The sequence below is a fragment of the Aspergillus aculeatus genome (assembly GCF_001890905.1).
Source record: "Aspergillus aculeatus ATCC 16872 unplaced genomic scaffold ASPACscaffold_6, whole genome shotgun sequence".
Lineage (NCBI taxonomy): Eukaryota > Fungi > Ascomycota > Eurotiomycetes > Eurotiales > Aspergillaceae > Aspergillus > Aspergillus aculeatus.
In genome coordinates, this window is record NW_017962981.1 from 245,177 (window position 1) to 260,591 (window position 15,415).

General features: G+C 52.9%; 4 protein-coding genes across 4 annotated transcripts; 2 read left to right on the top strand and 2 right to left on the bottom strand.

Annotated features, from left to right (window-relative positions):
* Positions 1 to 1,046: 1,046 nt before the first annotated feature.
* On the bottom strand, positions 1,047 to 2,926 carry ASPACDRAFT_13440 (putative transcription initiation factor TFIID subunit 12; the record flags this gene model as incomplete). Its single annotated transcript, XM_020197126.2, has 2 exons — positions 1,047 to 1,301; positions 1,373 to 2,926. Coding segments are annotated over 2 exons (1,809 nt in total), but the record flags the coding sequence as incomplete, so codon positions are not given.
* Positions 2,927 to 4,167: 1,241 nt separating this feature from the next.
* Positions 4,168 to 5,019, bottom strand: ASPACDRAFT_27151 (uncharacterized protein; the record flags this gene model as incomplete). The annotated part of the gene is made up of 3 exons (XM_020199473.1): positions 4,168 to 4,477; positions 4,534 to 4,893; positions 4,955 to 5,019. 3 exons carry the CDS (start codon positions 5,017 to 5,019, stop codon positions 4,168 to 4,170), a joined length of 735 nt encoding a protein of 244 aa, XP_020057011.1.
* An 835-nt stretch (positions 5,020 to 5,854) lies between these two features.
* On the top strand, positions 5,855 to 10,109 carry ASPACDRAFT_51607 (proteasome regulatory particle lid subunit RPN3; the record flags this gene model as incomplete). The annotated part of the gene is made up of 5 exons (XM_020202507.1): positions 5,855 to 6,350; positions 6,416 to 7,713; positions 7,770 to 7,890; positions 8,692 to 9,890; positions 9,948 to 10,109. The coding sequence occupies 5 exons, from the start codon at positions 5,855 to 5,857 to the stop codon at positions 10,107 to 10,109; spliced, it is 3,276 nt and encodes a 1,091-aa protein (XP_020057012.1).
* Positions 10,110 to 12,121: 2,012 nt separating this feature from the next.
* Positions 12,122 to 15,389, top strand: ASPACDRAFT_77563 (SMP domain-containing protein). Its single transcript, XM_020204986.1, has 2 exons — positions 12,122 to 12,633; positions 12,708 to 15,389. The coding sequence occupies exons 1-2, from the start codon at positions 12,167 to 12,169 to the stop codon at positions 15,031 to 15,033; spliced, it is 2,793 nt and encodes a 930-aa protein (XP_020057013.1). The 5' UTR covers positions 12,122 to 12,166; the 3' UTR covers positions 15,034 to 15,389.
* The last annotated feature ends 26 nt before the right edge of the window (positions 15,390 to 15,415 follow it).

Consider the following 15,415-nt stretch of genomic DNA (forward strand, 5'->3'; position numbering starts at 1 on the left):
CTAATGTGTTGGTAGCCGGCCGACTCATGTGGTTACCTGCACCATTATCCTATTAGCTGTGTGGTACATCAAGATCCCTTAGTCTCTACGCAAGTTGCTCGAAAGTTGGAAAGGCGAAGTACTCGACCCCTGATGTCATGTCTGACCTCCCCGGCCGAGAACCCGGGAGCAGATCGATATCTACCAGTCGATGCAGAGTACCATACTTATTCAGGAATCCGTGTTATGGTATTGACATAAGGTGACCTCTAGGAGTTAGCGTAGTGGTTGAGTGTTTTAAATGATACTACTCTGGGCCCAGGTAGTTAGAGGACTCAGCTGGAGTAGCTCCAAATAACCATGTTGCATAAAACAACTGCACCTGAGGATAGCCTCCAGGCACGCCATTTGAAAAGAGAAGTTGGAAGAGGGAACCAGAAAGGATAATAGTAGCAAAGCAAAGCAAAGCAAAGCAAAGAAAGACCAGATCAGCGTGAAAGGAGCCTTGATTTTGCAAGCATATGAATGGGTAATTAATTTAAAATAGAGATAGAGGATCACCGATTTTGAAAAAACGCAAAGTGAGCAGAAAAACAAACAAAAAAGCAAAAAGCAGGAAAGTTAAAACAAAACCTCCAAGAACGCCCTTGTGAATGCAATTTTTGATTCCACCAGTGAAAAAGAAGAAGAAAACAACCCGTAACCGAGTTCAACCATCCCGCATCTGCATTGATCCAATTGCTGAAAAGGCGAAGAAGGATGTTCAAAGCAAAAACAGAGGGCAACGAGGCCGCCGCCGGATAACGCCAATGAAACCGGATCTCATGATAGGAGTAAAAAGAAGAAAACAAATGAGACGTCCATCAAGCACCGGAATAATAGGAAGATTCTTCGTTATAGACGATAAGAAGAGAGGATGAGCGTGATCTTGCGTAAGAGTGACTCGTGTGTGCTGGCCTGGTGCTTATTGCTGGGAACAACACATGTCAAATAGGAGGTGAGTTGAGCGTACTGAAGCACATTATGGGAATTTGCGCGAAAAAGGTATGAGTGGCCGTTGCACGGATTTACTCTGCCTTGCCTTGAGTGACTTTGGCTGCTTGGATGGCCGACATCTTCTGAGTCCACCCTTGCGTAGGCTGGGGTTTCTTGACGGTGCGGAGGTCGTCGGTGGAGAAGCCTGATATGCGCATATTATACTGGCGTTCAAGGACGAGCTGCAGATCGCGGATCTCCAGGGTTGAAGAGGGTCGCAGCTTGGCGATCCGGCATGCGGAGGTGACGACGTCGTCCACAAAGTCGTCTGCCATCTGGAGGATGAACTGTCCAAGATTGGTCAGCGAATCGTTGTAATCAAGAGCAAGTCGCGCAGCGAATGGGTGTTCCCTCTTACCTCTTCTGCATCTGGAGTCAAGCCTTCACCCTCTCCACCACCAGTGACTTGGCGAACCAGGATATCGAGCATCTTCTTGCTCAATACTCTCTGACCCTCACCCTCAAGGACATATCCAGGGTGCTTTTGAATCGCAGGCTGGTTCATCACGCCTACCGCCGCGTGGCTCGGACCGCCAGACAGCGTAGGGCGCGCCGGTGCCATGTTCACTGGTTCTGGGGTGGGCACATTCAGGTTTTTGGGGATGGGCATAGTGTGTGTACGTGCTGGGTTTTCGGTAGAACGGTTGGAGTTGTAACCTTGCGGATGTGCGTGAGGATTGGCAGCTGCTTGATTCATGTTCTGCTGCTGAGGCACGTTGTTGGTGTTCATGTTGTTGTTGGAGTAGTTCTGAGCAGCCTGGGCCATAGCAGCCTGCTGCGACAACGGGCGGGGCGGTCCCTGGATCATTGTCTGAGATGTCGGGGTAGGGGTGGAAACGTCCGGGACAGGACCTGGGACCGGATTGAAAGGTACCTGTGAGCCAGGTGGCCCTGGCTGCTGCTGAACCGGAGGTGGGATTTGTTGTGGAAGAGGCGGTTGCTGGGTGGGTGGTTGCTGAGGAACAGGGCCAACGGCAGGTGCGGGACCGGGACCGGGAACAGTGGGTGCCTGACCTGGTTGAGAAGTAGATGGAGACATCGCGGTATGTCCAGCCTGGTTGCGCGCAGCGTTGACGGCCGAGTTGATGGTGTGTGGGGCGGGGGTGGGAGCTTGTCCAGGGTGAATTTGTCCAGGAACACTTGCTGGAGCTGGGCTCGGGCCAGTCGGCGCCGGCGGCGGCGCTGTTCCTGGTTGAGGATGTTGCTGAGCAGAAACATGCTGCTGAACGCCAGCCCTCTGTTGCTGTGCCTTGAATGATTCTTGCTGTTCTTTGAACTTAGAGAGGAAGTCGCTCCCCTCACGGTACAGCTTCTCTGCCGCCAACTGGCGGCTCTTGAATTCTCCCACCTCTTCCTGTGTCATATTTCCCGCGCCCTGGCGTTGGGTGAATTGTTGACGGATATCCGCGATGCGAACCCGTCCGATCTCCTGCTTCTGTAAAGCGATCCCATAGCGAAGCTTGGCCTCGGGCAGCCACGTCTGCGCCTGTTCGTTGCTGATATTGGGAGGGAGAAAGAACTGCAGACTGTTGACTTTCTGCTGGATTTGCGGGAGGAGTTGATTGAAGGTCTGAGGGTTCACAGACTGCGTCCGTTGTACTGGCTGGCCCGGCTGGCCCGGTTGCCCCGGCTGCGCCGGGTTTGTTGCTTGCATTTGCTGATGCTGGAGCTGGCGACTCTGTTGAAAGGCGCGCATGCCTTTCATGAGGGTCTGGGAGATTTGGGCGAGCCGTGCATGAGCCTGCTGGTACTCCGAAGTCTGCGGATCGCGGCCGTTGAGAAGTTCCCACAGGTTTCGAACCAACTGAGTATGCTGTGCCTTTTGCTGATCATTCAAATGAGGGAGTTTCTGAACTTGATCCGTTCGGATTAGATTCGAGTGCTGCGGCACCATGGGCTGCTGCTGAGTCGCCGGGCCCTGCGCCTGCGCCTGCGCCTGCGCCTGCGCCTGAACTTGAGCCTGCGCATGGGCTTGAGCAGCCTGCGCCTGAGCCTGTGAAGTATCCATGTTTATGTAGATAGTTTCCCTCCAGCTAGGTAGGCGTGGTGATGAGGCCGTTTGTCGAAAAGATGGACTCGGGGGATGTAACGGTTCGAGTGAATCGGCTAGAAGTGCGGCGGGAGGCACGCGTCGTTCGGGTGCCGATACAGCTGTGGTGGCTATGGAGTTGGCTGCGACCGAACCGAGCGCAATGAGGAAATAAAAGTACGGTGAGTGAACAGCTGGCAGCAGAGACAGTTGCTCTAGTTTTCTTTAGTTTTGGAAAAGAGATATATAGCAGTTGAGGTGGAAGATAATGAGCAGCGGGAGGAGCAGAAGTCAGAAGAAGACAAGCCGGGGACGATTATGGCGGGTCGGAAAATGCCTCAGGCTTTCATTCATTCGCATGCCCTGACTTCCTTTCCGGCAGGCGGTCGTGATAACTTGGAACTTGGAACGGTACTGATACGACTGTCAATTGCGCTACACTGGCAATCTACAATTTTATCTGGGAAATTACTCCTTGATCTATGGCGTCTTCATTTATGGCAGCAACGCACACATTTAGGGATGAAGAGGCGGAACAAGCCTCATTAAGGTTCATTGTAGCGGTCACTCGAAGCATTGATGTCACGAATCACCGGGAGCAACAAGCATATATGCAATATAACACGGCATGAGATTATATAGCTTGCATCTCTGTTGTCGGGAAATGGGGAATGAGGGACGGCTGAGACAACTTCAGGTAAGACCACGAGACCCGACCAATCTCCAAGTTTTCTCAGAAAACGAGACAGGAAACTTCGCTGATTTCAGTCTGAAACGAGTGTCCTCACGTATGGCTGGGTAACTTCATCGGCGACCGCAAGCTGCCTGATGTAGTTCGCCGGAGTCGTGAAAGAGCCCTAGAGTAAGTGGTGTCAGGGTCTAAATGAGACCCAGCCATGCCACTTCTGCGCAATCCAACATGGCGCATTTGCGCATTCTTGCTACTGTATGGTAGCTCAACTCATCAGCGCTTGCTCGGATGTGCCCACATCTTGATTCGGTCGGACCGGCTGAAGGAGAGCCAAGAGCAGCATTTCACTGAGATGAAAACTATCAGGCCAGCACTGGTTTTGCTGGAAATGCGTGCAAGATCATGGATGGTAGTATCGGGTTCTGCGTTGTTCTCAGCCCAGCAACCCACCAAGATCCCGTTCCATCCCATTGACCCGGTCTTCTAGCGTTCGCTTTCTTCTCTCTAACTCTCTGATCTCGTCCATTTCCCGGGACAGATCAGCATCTGTGACGTCGGCCACCTCGGGTTGCAGTGTTTCTCCAGTATCGTAATCATCATAGTCATCACCGTAGGAGTGGCTCATTTGCTCCAGCTCTGCAGCGTTGCGGGCCACGCGCTCTTCCAATTCCATAATTGAGTCCGTGATCAATTGGTGACGATAGCGAAGACTCGCGATCTTTTCGTGTGCGCCAGCGACCGGGCTACCCCCATAAGTCAGACAGTTATCATTAGACGAGCGCAGGAAGGGAGAGCTTACTAGACATTGCAAAGGATCTCTGCGCCGCGAAGCAAGACATCGACGTTGACTTCCCCGCGCGGACCCCGTCCCGCGGAGCGCTTGATCTCCTCCATCATATCTGAGCCTAGCACTCTGGCTACAGCGGACTGGTTTTTGTTGTTTCTGGCCGAATATATCCGACTCGCCATAGACTCCTTCTCTGTTTCTTGTGGGAATTGCGTGCCGCGGCGAGTAGCTCGGCGCTGCGCCGAGCTGACTGGCTTCACCGAGGGATCAGTCTGAAATAGAGCCCGTTCATGAGCTTCCGTGTCGCGGATTAGAGAGGTGATGTCATGAGAGCCCAAAAGAGCATTGGTGAACATTCGCGGAGGTGGAAAGCTGGAACGACAGCGGATCAGCAAGCTGGTACTGTACGAGGTTGCCCGGGTCGGGGTCTCACGGAAGTTCTGCAATGGCATTTGAGGAGAGCATGATTTGCTCAAGGTGGCTTTCGAGAAGCGACATGTTGAGCATAGACTGAGCGACGACAGGATAATAGTTGAGAAATGGGTGGATATACAACAAGAACCCGGGCGGTGTTTTCCGATAAGATCAATCATTCATGGAGGTGGTGGTTGTTGTTCGCGGTAAACATGCCAAGATGATTTCCAGCTGTTGCTGCCTCAAATACCAGGCCATCAGAGTGGCAATGTAACGAGCGAACTTACCAAGCTAACTTAACTTAGTTATCCATTTCTCCCCGACTCTCCTCTTACAACTACTAAGTCCCTACGGAGTACTGACGAACGTGAACTCACTGTACAATCCAACCAACCAGCCAGCCCACCTCAAAGGTTGACACCGGAAACCCCCGGATTCTTTCTCAGTAAGTTGGGCTACAGCTCTATCCCTCCAGAGCCAATTGACTCTGTATTCAATTGAACCGGACTAACTGACCAGGCGCCAGGCGCACGCGCAAGCTAGCTTGTCACTCCAGCTGACCCCCGACCGGTAAGACCGAACCTGACTAAGCCGCCCTGGGCTGCTTCTCTCGCTGTCCATCCCAGAGCCAGCCAGCCTTGACATCACATCACCACCTCATCAACCATCTGCTTCCAACTCACTCACCCACCATCCGCGATCTATCTTGCCTTCTGTTTGCATCTTTGACTTTTTTCTGTGTGTCTCTTACCCCATAACCCTTGCTTTCCCCCCACCCTCTCACCGGTGGTCTTTCATCTCTTGCCCCTTCCTCTGCTTCTGGTACCGCGGTCCTCATTGCTCATTTGAGCTTGAAAGCTGAAGCCGAAGCTTTATCCCCCCCTCCCCTTCTAGCCAAAAGACCCCCAGTTCACCAAGGATGCCGGCCGAGAGGCGCTCTCTGAGATCGAACAGCAAGTCGGATACCTCTTCATCTGCTAACGGTGAGAAGGGTCGCTCTACTTCACAGAACACCAGCTCCAACAAGGACCAACCGGCGCCCAATCGCGCCGCTGCCAACAAGGCCAAATCTACCACCGCCTCGAAAGCCGCCTCGTCGAATAGCACAGCAGATTCCGGAATGGGTGAACAGCGGGACCAGCCGCGGACCAACGGCTCCGACCCGACGAAGAACGGCATGAATGGTTCGGAAGATGTTGAGATGGGAGAGGATACGGCAGGTGGGCCTACATCCTCATTCACCGCCAGTAAGGATCGGAAAGGTGACGAGAAGATGACTGTTGTAGTGCCCCCGACCAAGGGTTCGAGGTTATCCGGCGAGAAAGCTCCGGACAATGAAGGCGACATCGCCATGGAGGGTGCGGACACCGAGGAGTCCAGGTCAGAGGTTGACCCGAAGGTCAAGGCTGTCCAAGGTGAGTAGACTCTTAAGTCCAAGGGGCTGTGATACCTTGACGGCCACTTATGCGATCTGCTGTAGATATCAAGTATAACTTCACATTGCTTGAGCGAGCTGTCAGCCACTTCGACCCCAGATTCACTCTCCGCGTTTTGCGTTCGATATCGTCCATGCGCAAGCACATCACACCAGATGTGCTGGCAGAAGCCATCGTCGAGAACTACCCGCCCTCCAACCTGACTGCTTCTTTCCTGTTGGGCGCCATCGATCAGACTGGCGCTTTTGACAGTGCTGACGCCAGCTCCAAGATGGACGTCGAATCGGAGAAGACTAAGTCGACCCCCAAGGAAATCCTGCCCGAGATCGACACTTATCTCTCTATTCTTGTTCAGATCTATCTGTACGACAAGAAGGAATTCCAGAAGGGCGCCAAGTTCTCCGCAGAATTGATCGAGCAGCTGCGGGCGCTCAACCGCCGCACTCTTGATTCTCTGGCGGCCCGAGTCTATTTCTACTACTCTCTCTTCTACGAACAGATTGCGCCTCTTCCTCCGTCGCCCGCTGCATCTGTCACATCGATTCGCCAGCCTCTGCTCAACGCGCTGCGAACGGCTGTCTTGCGCAAAGATGTGGATACCCAGGCGACCGTGATGACCCTGCTCCTGCGGAACTACCTGTCGACCTCCCACATATCGCAGGCGGACTTGCTGATCTCGCACAACCGGTTCCCCGCGTCTGCCTCGAACAACCAGATTGCCCGCTATCTGTACTATTTGGGCCGTATCCGGGCCATTCAGCTGCAGTACACGGACGCCCACGGGCATTTGATTGGCGCTACCCGGAAGTCTCCGTCCAGCCACAGTGCACGCGGTTTCTACCAGGCATCCCATAAGCTGCTCGTTGTCGTCGAGCTGCTCATGGGTGATATTCCCGACCGGGCGATTTTCCGTCAGCCTGCGTTGGAGCGTGCCCTGCACCCGTACTTCCTACTGGTGCAGGCTGTGAGCGTCGGTGATCTGGATGGATTCCTGAACATTGTAAATACCTACACTGCAACCTTCCGCAAGGATGGTACATACACCCTCATCCTGCGTTTGAGACAGAACGTGATCAAGACGGGCATTCGCATGATGTCACTCTCTTACTCTCGCATCTCACTTCGGGACATCTGCCTTCGCCTTGGCCTGGACAGCGAGGAGTCGGCTGAGTACATCGTGGCCAAGGCTATTCGTGATGGGGTGATCGAAGCCAGTTTGGACCATGAGCGTGGCTTCATGAAGAGCAAGGAGGTCGGTGACATCTACGCTACTCGGGAGCCCGGTGAGGTCTTCCACGAGCGTATTAGAGCCTGCTTGAGTCTTCACGATGAGAGCGTTAAGGTGAGTTCAAATCGCACGTTCTGCTATCATACTTGTGCTCACCATCTCAATTCTAGGCCATGCGTTTCCCCATGAACCAGCACCGATTGGAGTTGAAGAGTGCACAGGAAGCACGGGAACGGGAGCGGGAGTTGGCCAAGGAGATTCAAGAGGGAGACATGGATGATGAAGATGCCGGCGGTGACTTTGATGCTATCTAAGGGATTATCTTATGGAGCGTCAATAACATGCAGCAGGTTTCTGGCTTCGTTCCTTCCATAATTCTTTGCCGATCCCCGACCGGTTGGACGGGGAGGCCTTCAACAATTATGTGTTCTTATCTGCAAATTCAATGTTCCGGGATGTGTTTGAGGGGAATTGGCAGGACTGAGCTTTTGCCGGCGTGATCTTCCATGTTTCTCATCTATTATTGAATCATTTTTCCTATGTTGTTTGCGGTGTAGATGCTGTTTCACCCGCCTACTCGTCTGTTCCATTCTTTTCCTTTTGACTTCCGAGTTAGGTGTTGAAGGTGATGATGCAACCGGGGGAGCCTCTTCATTTTGTAGTTTCCACCATAGCCGACTTAGACCAGCCAATTTCCTTGTGAGAGATGTGGCATTGCTTATCAAAGGAGGTCGAGCATTGGTAGGTAGGTATGCATGCACCAGGGAAGGTTTGAAAGTTGTACTGTACAGTATGAGGCCAGACATTGATGATGAGTGACGGCCCAGGCGGAACCCCGATCCGGCCCGAGGTCTGTTCCACTGCAGGCACTGCAAGCCCAGGTCAGTGACCGCCCGATTCTCTCTCGAAATCTTCGGCTTCAATTAATCTATTGATTATTCCCAACCTTTCCTTTCCCCCCAACAGTCATTGCCGGATCTGGACCGGTTTCCAATCGTTGTTTGCTCCTTGGGTATGACTGTCTTTTAGATTCTGATTCGGTGTACTCGCCTCGATTCTCCACCTCTCTTTCCATCATGAAAGCTCGCACAGTCCCAGCCGCCGGGCTAGTACTATCGTCTCGCATTACGACGCCGTCGACCACAACGACAGTTTGCTGGCAATGCCTCCGAAATGATCTCCTCTCTCTTCAGACGCAAGTGCAAACCCGCAAATATCATCCCACCCGCCGGAGAGATGTCTCTCCATTCGGGGCGGCCGTGTCGGCGGCCCAGACACTTTTCAAAGGCCTCCCCAAGGCGCCGCCGGGCATTTCGGTCGACCCATTGCGCATGGTCGGCAAGGAGCTCAAGTTCCTGACCAAGAACCTTCGTCAATTGCTTGGGTCTGGCCACCCGACGCTGGACAAGGTGGCTAAATACTACACGCGCAGCGAGGGCAAACACATGCGGCCGCTGCTTGTTTTGCTCATGTCACAAGCGACAGCGCTGTGCCCACGCAAACCCCAGACTGTCGACTACAACGCGACGGTCAATGATCCGATTACCTCATCCTCCATTTTGGTCGACAACAACCCAGACCTCCCCCCTTCGCTGTCCTCCGCGACCTCCAGCAGTAACCCTGATGCGGCCTACGACTTTGCTGGCGATGAAAATATTCTCCCTACACAGCGCCGACTCGCGGAGATCACCGAGTTGATTCATACCGCATCTCTACTGCACGACGATGTCATCGATAATGCTGTGTCGCGCCGCTCCTTCACCTCGGCTAACCTGCAGTTCGGAAACAAGATGGCTGTGCTGGCGGGTGACTTCATGCTGGGTCGGGCCTCGGTGGCTCTAGCCCGGCTGCGAGACCCCGAGGTCATCGAGCTGATGTCGACCGTGATCACCAACCTCGTGGAGGGCGAATTCATGCAGCTGAAGAACACAGCCGCGGACGAGAAGAAGCCCGTCTTCACGGACGAGACCCTCTCCTACTACCTGCAGAAGACGTACCTCAAGACCGGCAGTCTGATCAGTAAGTCTTGCCGGTCGACCGCGGTGCTGGGCAATAGTGTTCCTGCGGTTGTCGAGTCCGCCTACCAATACGGGCGCAATCTGGGACTGGCGTTCCAGCTGGTGGACGATATGTTGGATTACACGGTCACCGAGGCCGAGCTGGGTAAGCCCGCCGGTGCGGACTTGGAGCTGGGCCTGGCCACAGCCCCGCTATTGTATGCGTGGAAGCAGTTTCCTGAATTAGGCCCGCTGGTTGGCCGTAAATTCAGCCAGGCCGGTGACGTTCAGATGGTAAATAAGATCCCTTCAGCCCATTGAGCATCCAGCAACATCGACTGACACTCACAGGCTCGCGAACTTGTCCAAAAGGCTGGCGGTGTGGAACAAACCCGCGTTCTGGCCCAGGAATATATTGACAAGGCGATCGCCGCGCTCGCGGACTTCCCTGACAGCGAAGCCAAGGCTGGTCTGATTCAGATGTGCGAGAAGACTATGAACCGCCGGAAATAGATTGATCCAGCCAGCGACACGGACGATCCGTGTGCACATTGTCTTTTGCAAAGCGTTCTTATTATAGAGACCAAGCTGGGGATGCCCGGCCGTCCTGTTTCGCTTTCAGCCTTCCTTTTCTCCCTCTGTTCATAAACTTAGACACGTTCCTTTTCTTTTTGCAAGCCGACATGTCCCATGTACTACTATTTCTTATCGTTTATATCTGGCTGTCACGAGCTTGGTTTTGGGGATCATCTGGCAACTCTTTCCATCGTATAGTTTGGTTGGCTATATAGCACATGGGCTAAACTGGAATGAGCTTGGGTAGATCGCACTCAGTTAATCGGTCAGCTGATCAGATTGGGCTCCTTGGATGGATGGATGCAGGCAGGAAGGCAGGGATGAATTTATGGAAGCATGTGTGTGTGTGTGTATGTTGTATCTATATGTGCTTCGAAGATGCAAAATTTAGCTTGAATCTTGGGTCATGGAAACAGAGCGAAGTGGTGTGATGAGTCGATGGATAGCCGCATTGGCTCCAGCTGCAGGGCTGATGTCAGGTACATCCTCCTGCATTCCAACCAGGGGCTCACTGTAGTACTCAGTAACTGTAACCCTGGCTAGTTGATCTTTCGGCCATGGGAAGGATTCTAGAAGCCAAGCAAACCGGGAATCCATCTTGGTTGACAGCGAAGAAGAGAAGCAGGCACAATACAGCACACCTGTGATAACAACCTTAATTGATGAGTGACTAGTATGTCTCAATGCATCTCTCTCAGCTTCGGCGGTCTCTATCATATGTGTAGCTTTTTCAATTAACATGGGTCTTCTGAGGGGACCATGGTGGTTTGGGGTGCCCAACTCTCAGTCGACCATCAAACGCGACACATGAAGGTATAGTCCGTGTGGGGATATTGCAAAAGAAAAAGAAAAGAAGAAACCAAGACACCAAGAAACCAGGAAGCCAGTGATACGACCGTGTCCAGCTGTTTGAGATTGTAGACTTGTCGTGTTTACGATACATCGTTATGAAATTCGCTGCGGGATTAACAGGACAATAGCGAGAATATAAGAATAGAATGGCCGGCCGGGGGATCAACAACTACTCAAATCATGCTACTCCCAATGGGGATTAGCCAGAGGGGTGCAGTACTTACTGAATACAACACGAATTATCCGTGATAAAGAGGAAATTACGGAGAACTTGTTCACTGCGCAGCCATCGAAACGGCGGTGACCCAACGCCAGCCAAAATTCCAGGAACATGGCAGGGATTACAGCTACAGCTCATTTAGCTGAAGAGTTTCTACTCGTACGTGGGTAGTTTTTTGCGAGTTGTAAGACTCATCACGGGATCAACCGGTTGGCAGGGCTGGGGGCGGGGCAACGTTCTTCCAACCACTTCCCTACAGTTACCTAAGAGTGACTTACGGAGTTTAGAACGTAGCCCGTAAATTGAGCCCTTCCCAAGTTCCCAGCTTGAGCTTTCCCCACCCAGCCGCCGGGTTCCGTCATCGAATCGACGTCAATCATCCATGCCGTATGCCTGAGGCTAGCCCACCAGACAAGCAAACCAGATCAACCAAGGCCAGAAAAAGAAGCACTGAGCCGTGACGGAAAGCGCGGAGGTAACAGGATTTCAGGGCAAGGCTGGGTGTGTCTGAAGCACGGTACAGTCCTCCTCCGTACTATACCTCCCCTAGGTAACGTACTACCTAAGTTGGTACTTGCAGTGCAGTGACGAGCTGGAACTTGGAACCACATAACTCTTCCTCCCTCTAGCTCCTCTTTCTCCTCTCCGCCCTCTCCCATAGAAAAAACACCACCACCGACTGAAGAGGTGATACACCTGTCCTCTCTTCCTTTCCCTCGCCTCATCTCTCCTCGCCTCTCCTCTCCCCACCTCCCCACCCCACCCCTTATCTCCCTCGTGTTCTGTTCTCTTCGGAGCTGGTCTCACTCCAGAGGCTGGTCCAATACTCTCGGTCTCTGCTGCCACTTGGTTCCTTTGGTGTCACTTTACCCCATGATGATGGAGCTTTCATTGCCGGTCCTCTAATCCATTCAGCTCCCCAATGAGTTCACTCGGCAACCTTCTCTTCGTTTATGTCCTTGGTGGACTCACGTTTTTCCCTCTCGTCATATCGCTATTCCTCCTCTATGCCTATCTGACTGCATCATCCCCGCCCTCTCAGCTAACCCGCCAACCCGCGCACGACTCCCTGCAGCGCGATAACGATGATCAGTACAGCTTAAAGTCCGGGACCGATGAGCTGGCCGAGAAGTTCCACCGCACGCATGACTCGGACGTGGCCGCCGGATATTTCGCAGTCTGTCGTGAATATGTTCCCGGTGGAGTCAATGGGAAACCTCCGGAAAGAACCACCCCGGCAGGGGAGGTGATCGCCGCGGAGAGCCCCAGTGTCTATCAAGCCATGTATAGAAGTTTATTCGATCGCAAGCAGACGCCGACTATTGAACCGACTAAAAATGTTACAAAGAACGGAAAGCGGGCGCGCAATGTATTCTACATCGTGCTTCGGTAGGTCATGCTGCGTGTCGCTCCCTTTGGTCGCAGAACTGCAAGGATTGATCCTGACCGTCCGTCTGTGCTAGACATGGGCACTTGATGCTCTACGATAATGCGAACCAAGTGGAAGTTCGATACGTCATTTCCCTTGCCCACCACGACGTGAGCATTCATGGCGGAGAGGGAGAAATTGCGGAAGGAGAGCTATGGCTGAAAAGGAACGCTATCTGCCTGTCACGACGTTTGGAGTCGTTGGGAGATCTCGGAGGCCCCACGCCACCGTTCTTTCTATTCTCGGAGAACCTGTCAGAGAAGGAGGACTTCTACTTTGCCATGCTCCAGAACCAGTCCAGGCTGTGGAACTCCGCGGATAGCCCTCCGAAACATCAGGCCTTCGATACCAAGCACATTGTGACGCTTGTGCAGCGACTTCATTCCTCCGAGGAACAGCTGCAAACCCGCTGGATCAACGCCGTCCTAGGTAGGTTGTTTCTTGCAATGTACAAGACGCCGGAGATGGAGGATTTCATCAGGAAAAAGATCACCAAGAAGATATCTCGCGTCAACAAGCCGAATTTCATCAGCAAGATCGGTCTACAAACGATCGACATGGGGGAAGGGGCCCCCTTCATAATCAATCCCAGGCTCAAGGACTTGACTGTCGATGGTACCTGTTGCGTGGAGACGGACGTGCAGTATACCGGCAATTTTCGTGTTCAGATCTCGGCTACCGTCCGTATCGATCTGGGTCCTCGTTTCAAGGCCCGGGAAGTTGATATTGTCCTAGCTGTCGTCTTGAAGAAACTCGAGGGGCATTTGCTCATTAAGTTCAAACCGCCTCCGAGTAATCGGATCTGGATATCATTTGAAACAATGCCCAACATGGAGATGAATATCGAACCGATCGTTAGCTCCAAGCAGATTACGCTTGGTATCGTCCTACGTGCTATTGAAAGCCGAATCCGTGAAGTGGTCGCGGAGAGTTGTGTTCTGCCATTCTGGGATGATATACCATTCCTGGATACTCAGCCCCAGCGTTTTCGTGGTGGAATCTGGCAGAGAGATATCCCGAAACCCGATGAGAAGGCTGATATCCCGGACGAATCCGAGGCGCAGCCTCTGATGCCTGGGGGTGTCCCAGATCAGTCCGTGGAAATCTTGAAGATGAAGGACGAACGCACGATGAGTGCACCTGCGCTTGGAGAGTCGGGCACAGCGACTTTGAAGGCCCGCAAGGCCTCGAAGGCCTCTATTGAGGACCCCGAAAAGAGTGGCACAAGTGCCCTGTCTTCTGCTGTAGAGAAATTGGGTACCTCGCCTCCAAGAGTCATCCGTTCTCAGACCTTCTCTAACGCTGCGGACCCCGTGGTGACTGCCGATCATGTAGGTTTCGACCGAGTCTCATCCGAATCCAAGGGGGAGGAAAAGATTAATGCAACCAGCACGATGAACGAGCTCTCCACCCGTTCCCCGCCTAGCTCACCAGAAAGGACACCTGGGACTTCACCTCCCATCGATAGTCATCTCGTTCCAACAAGTGCTTCCCAGAGTCGCGAGCCTTCCATTGTTGAGTCGGTTGACAGCTCTCGAGAGTCTTATGGCGATTTGCCCACACGACCCCCTTCGATTCATCACGGTAGTGAGTCGTCGATGAACGTAGACAGCATGACGAATGCTTCCACCACATCCTTGAACAGCAATAAATCGCGACGGCGGAGCACGATGGAGACATTGACTCGATCTCTTACATCTGCAACAAACTCCGATGTCAAGTCACAAGCCTCTCTGACCTTCAACACGGCAACGTCCGTCGCCAAGAAATGGGGATGGAACGTGTTTGGCAAGGGGGATTTCAACTCCGGTCAGGATGCCTCCCGTCCTGCTGGTACACCGGAGCAGCCGATTGGGCGTGGTCATCCCCTCCCACCTCCAGGCACACCGCTGCCGCGACCTGACAAGGTCAGCTACAGACGAACGGGAAGTTCGACCGTTGTCCCCAAACGCAAGCCGGTTAGCCACGCACCGTTCCCCGAGCATAAGCCGGAGAAAGAGAACCACCGACCTGTTCCAAAACCCCCTTTGCCGCCCCGACGAAAACCTGTGTATCATCCCGATGACAGCAGTAGCCGTCCCAGCGAACTATTGGTGGTTGAAGCGCCATATGATTCAGGTCCCAACAGCCCGGTTGTTGACACGACCCTGGAAGGGACATTGGCAACAACACCGAAGGAAGTTGATGCATCATTACATTCTCTGTCAGATAAAACTCAGAATCATACTAGTCTCGTGGAAGCGCCCTCAGACGGGGGGGCATCCGAGCCAAAACCACCGACGGTAGCCTCAGTGGTCAATCCCGACTCTGGAAAACATGGAATGGAATGGTTATCCGCCACAGACGGGATCATCCCTTGAGAGAATGAACCGACAATTGCAAGTCATTGTGTATCTCATTGTGTCTGTACTTGTTGGTGGTCATATATCGCAGCGCGCTGTGCGTTCCCCATGGACGTTTCGCATAGACCCATGATGAGGTGGAGGGGATAGTGGATCGCAGTGGCTACTCAAGCAGTTTCAGCTGGCGGCCAGACTACCACTACATCTGACTTAAATTATATCACTTGCTGCATTTCTTTCTCGGCTGGTTCTTGAGCGCGCAAGGTGCAAGGCAACAGGAGGCGTTGTGGATTGTTTGGGTGTAATTCGAATCAGATTAGTTCTACTGAGGTATTCTCGGACTGATGAAATATAGAAAGTGAAGTAGGTCTTCCAATTTTCTAGTCTTTTGAATGGCTTT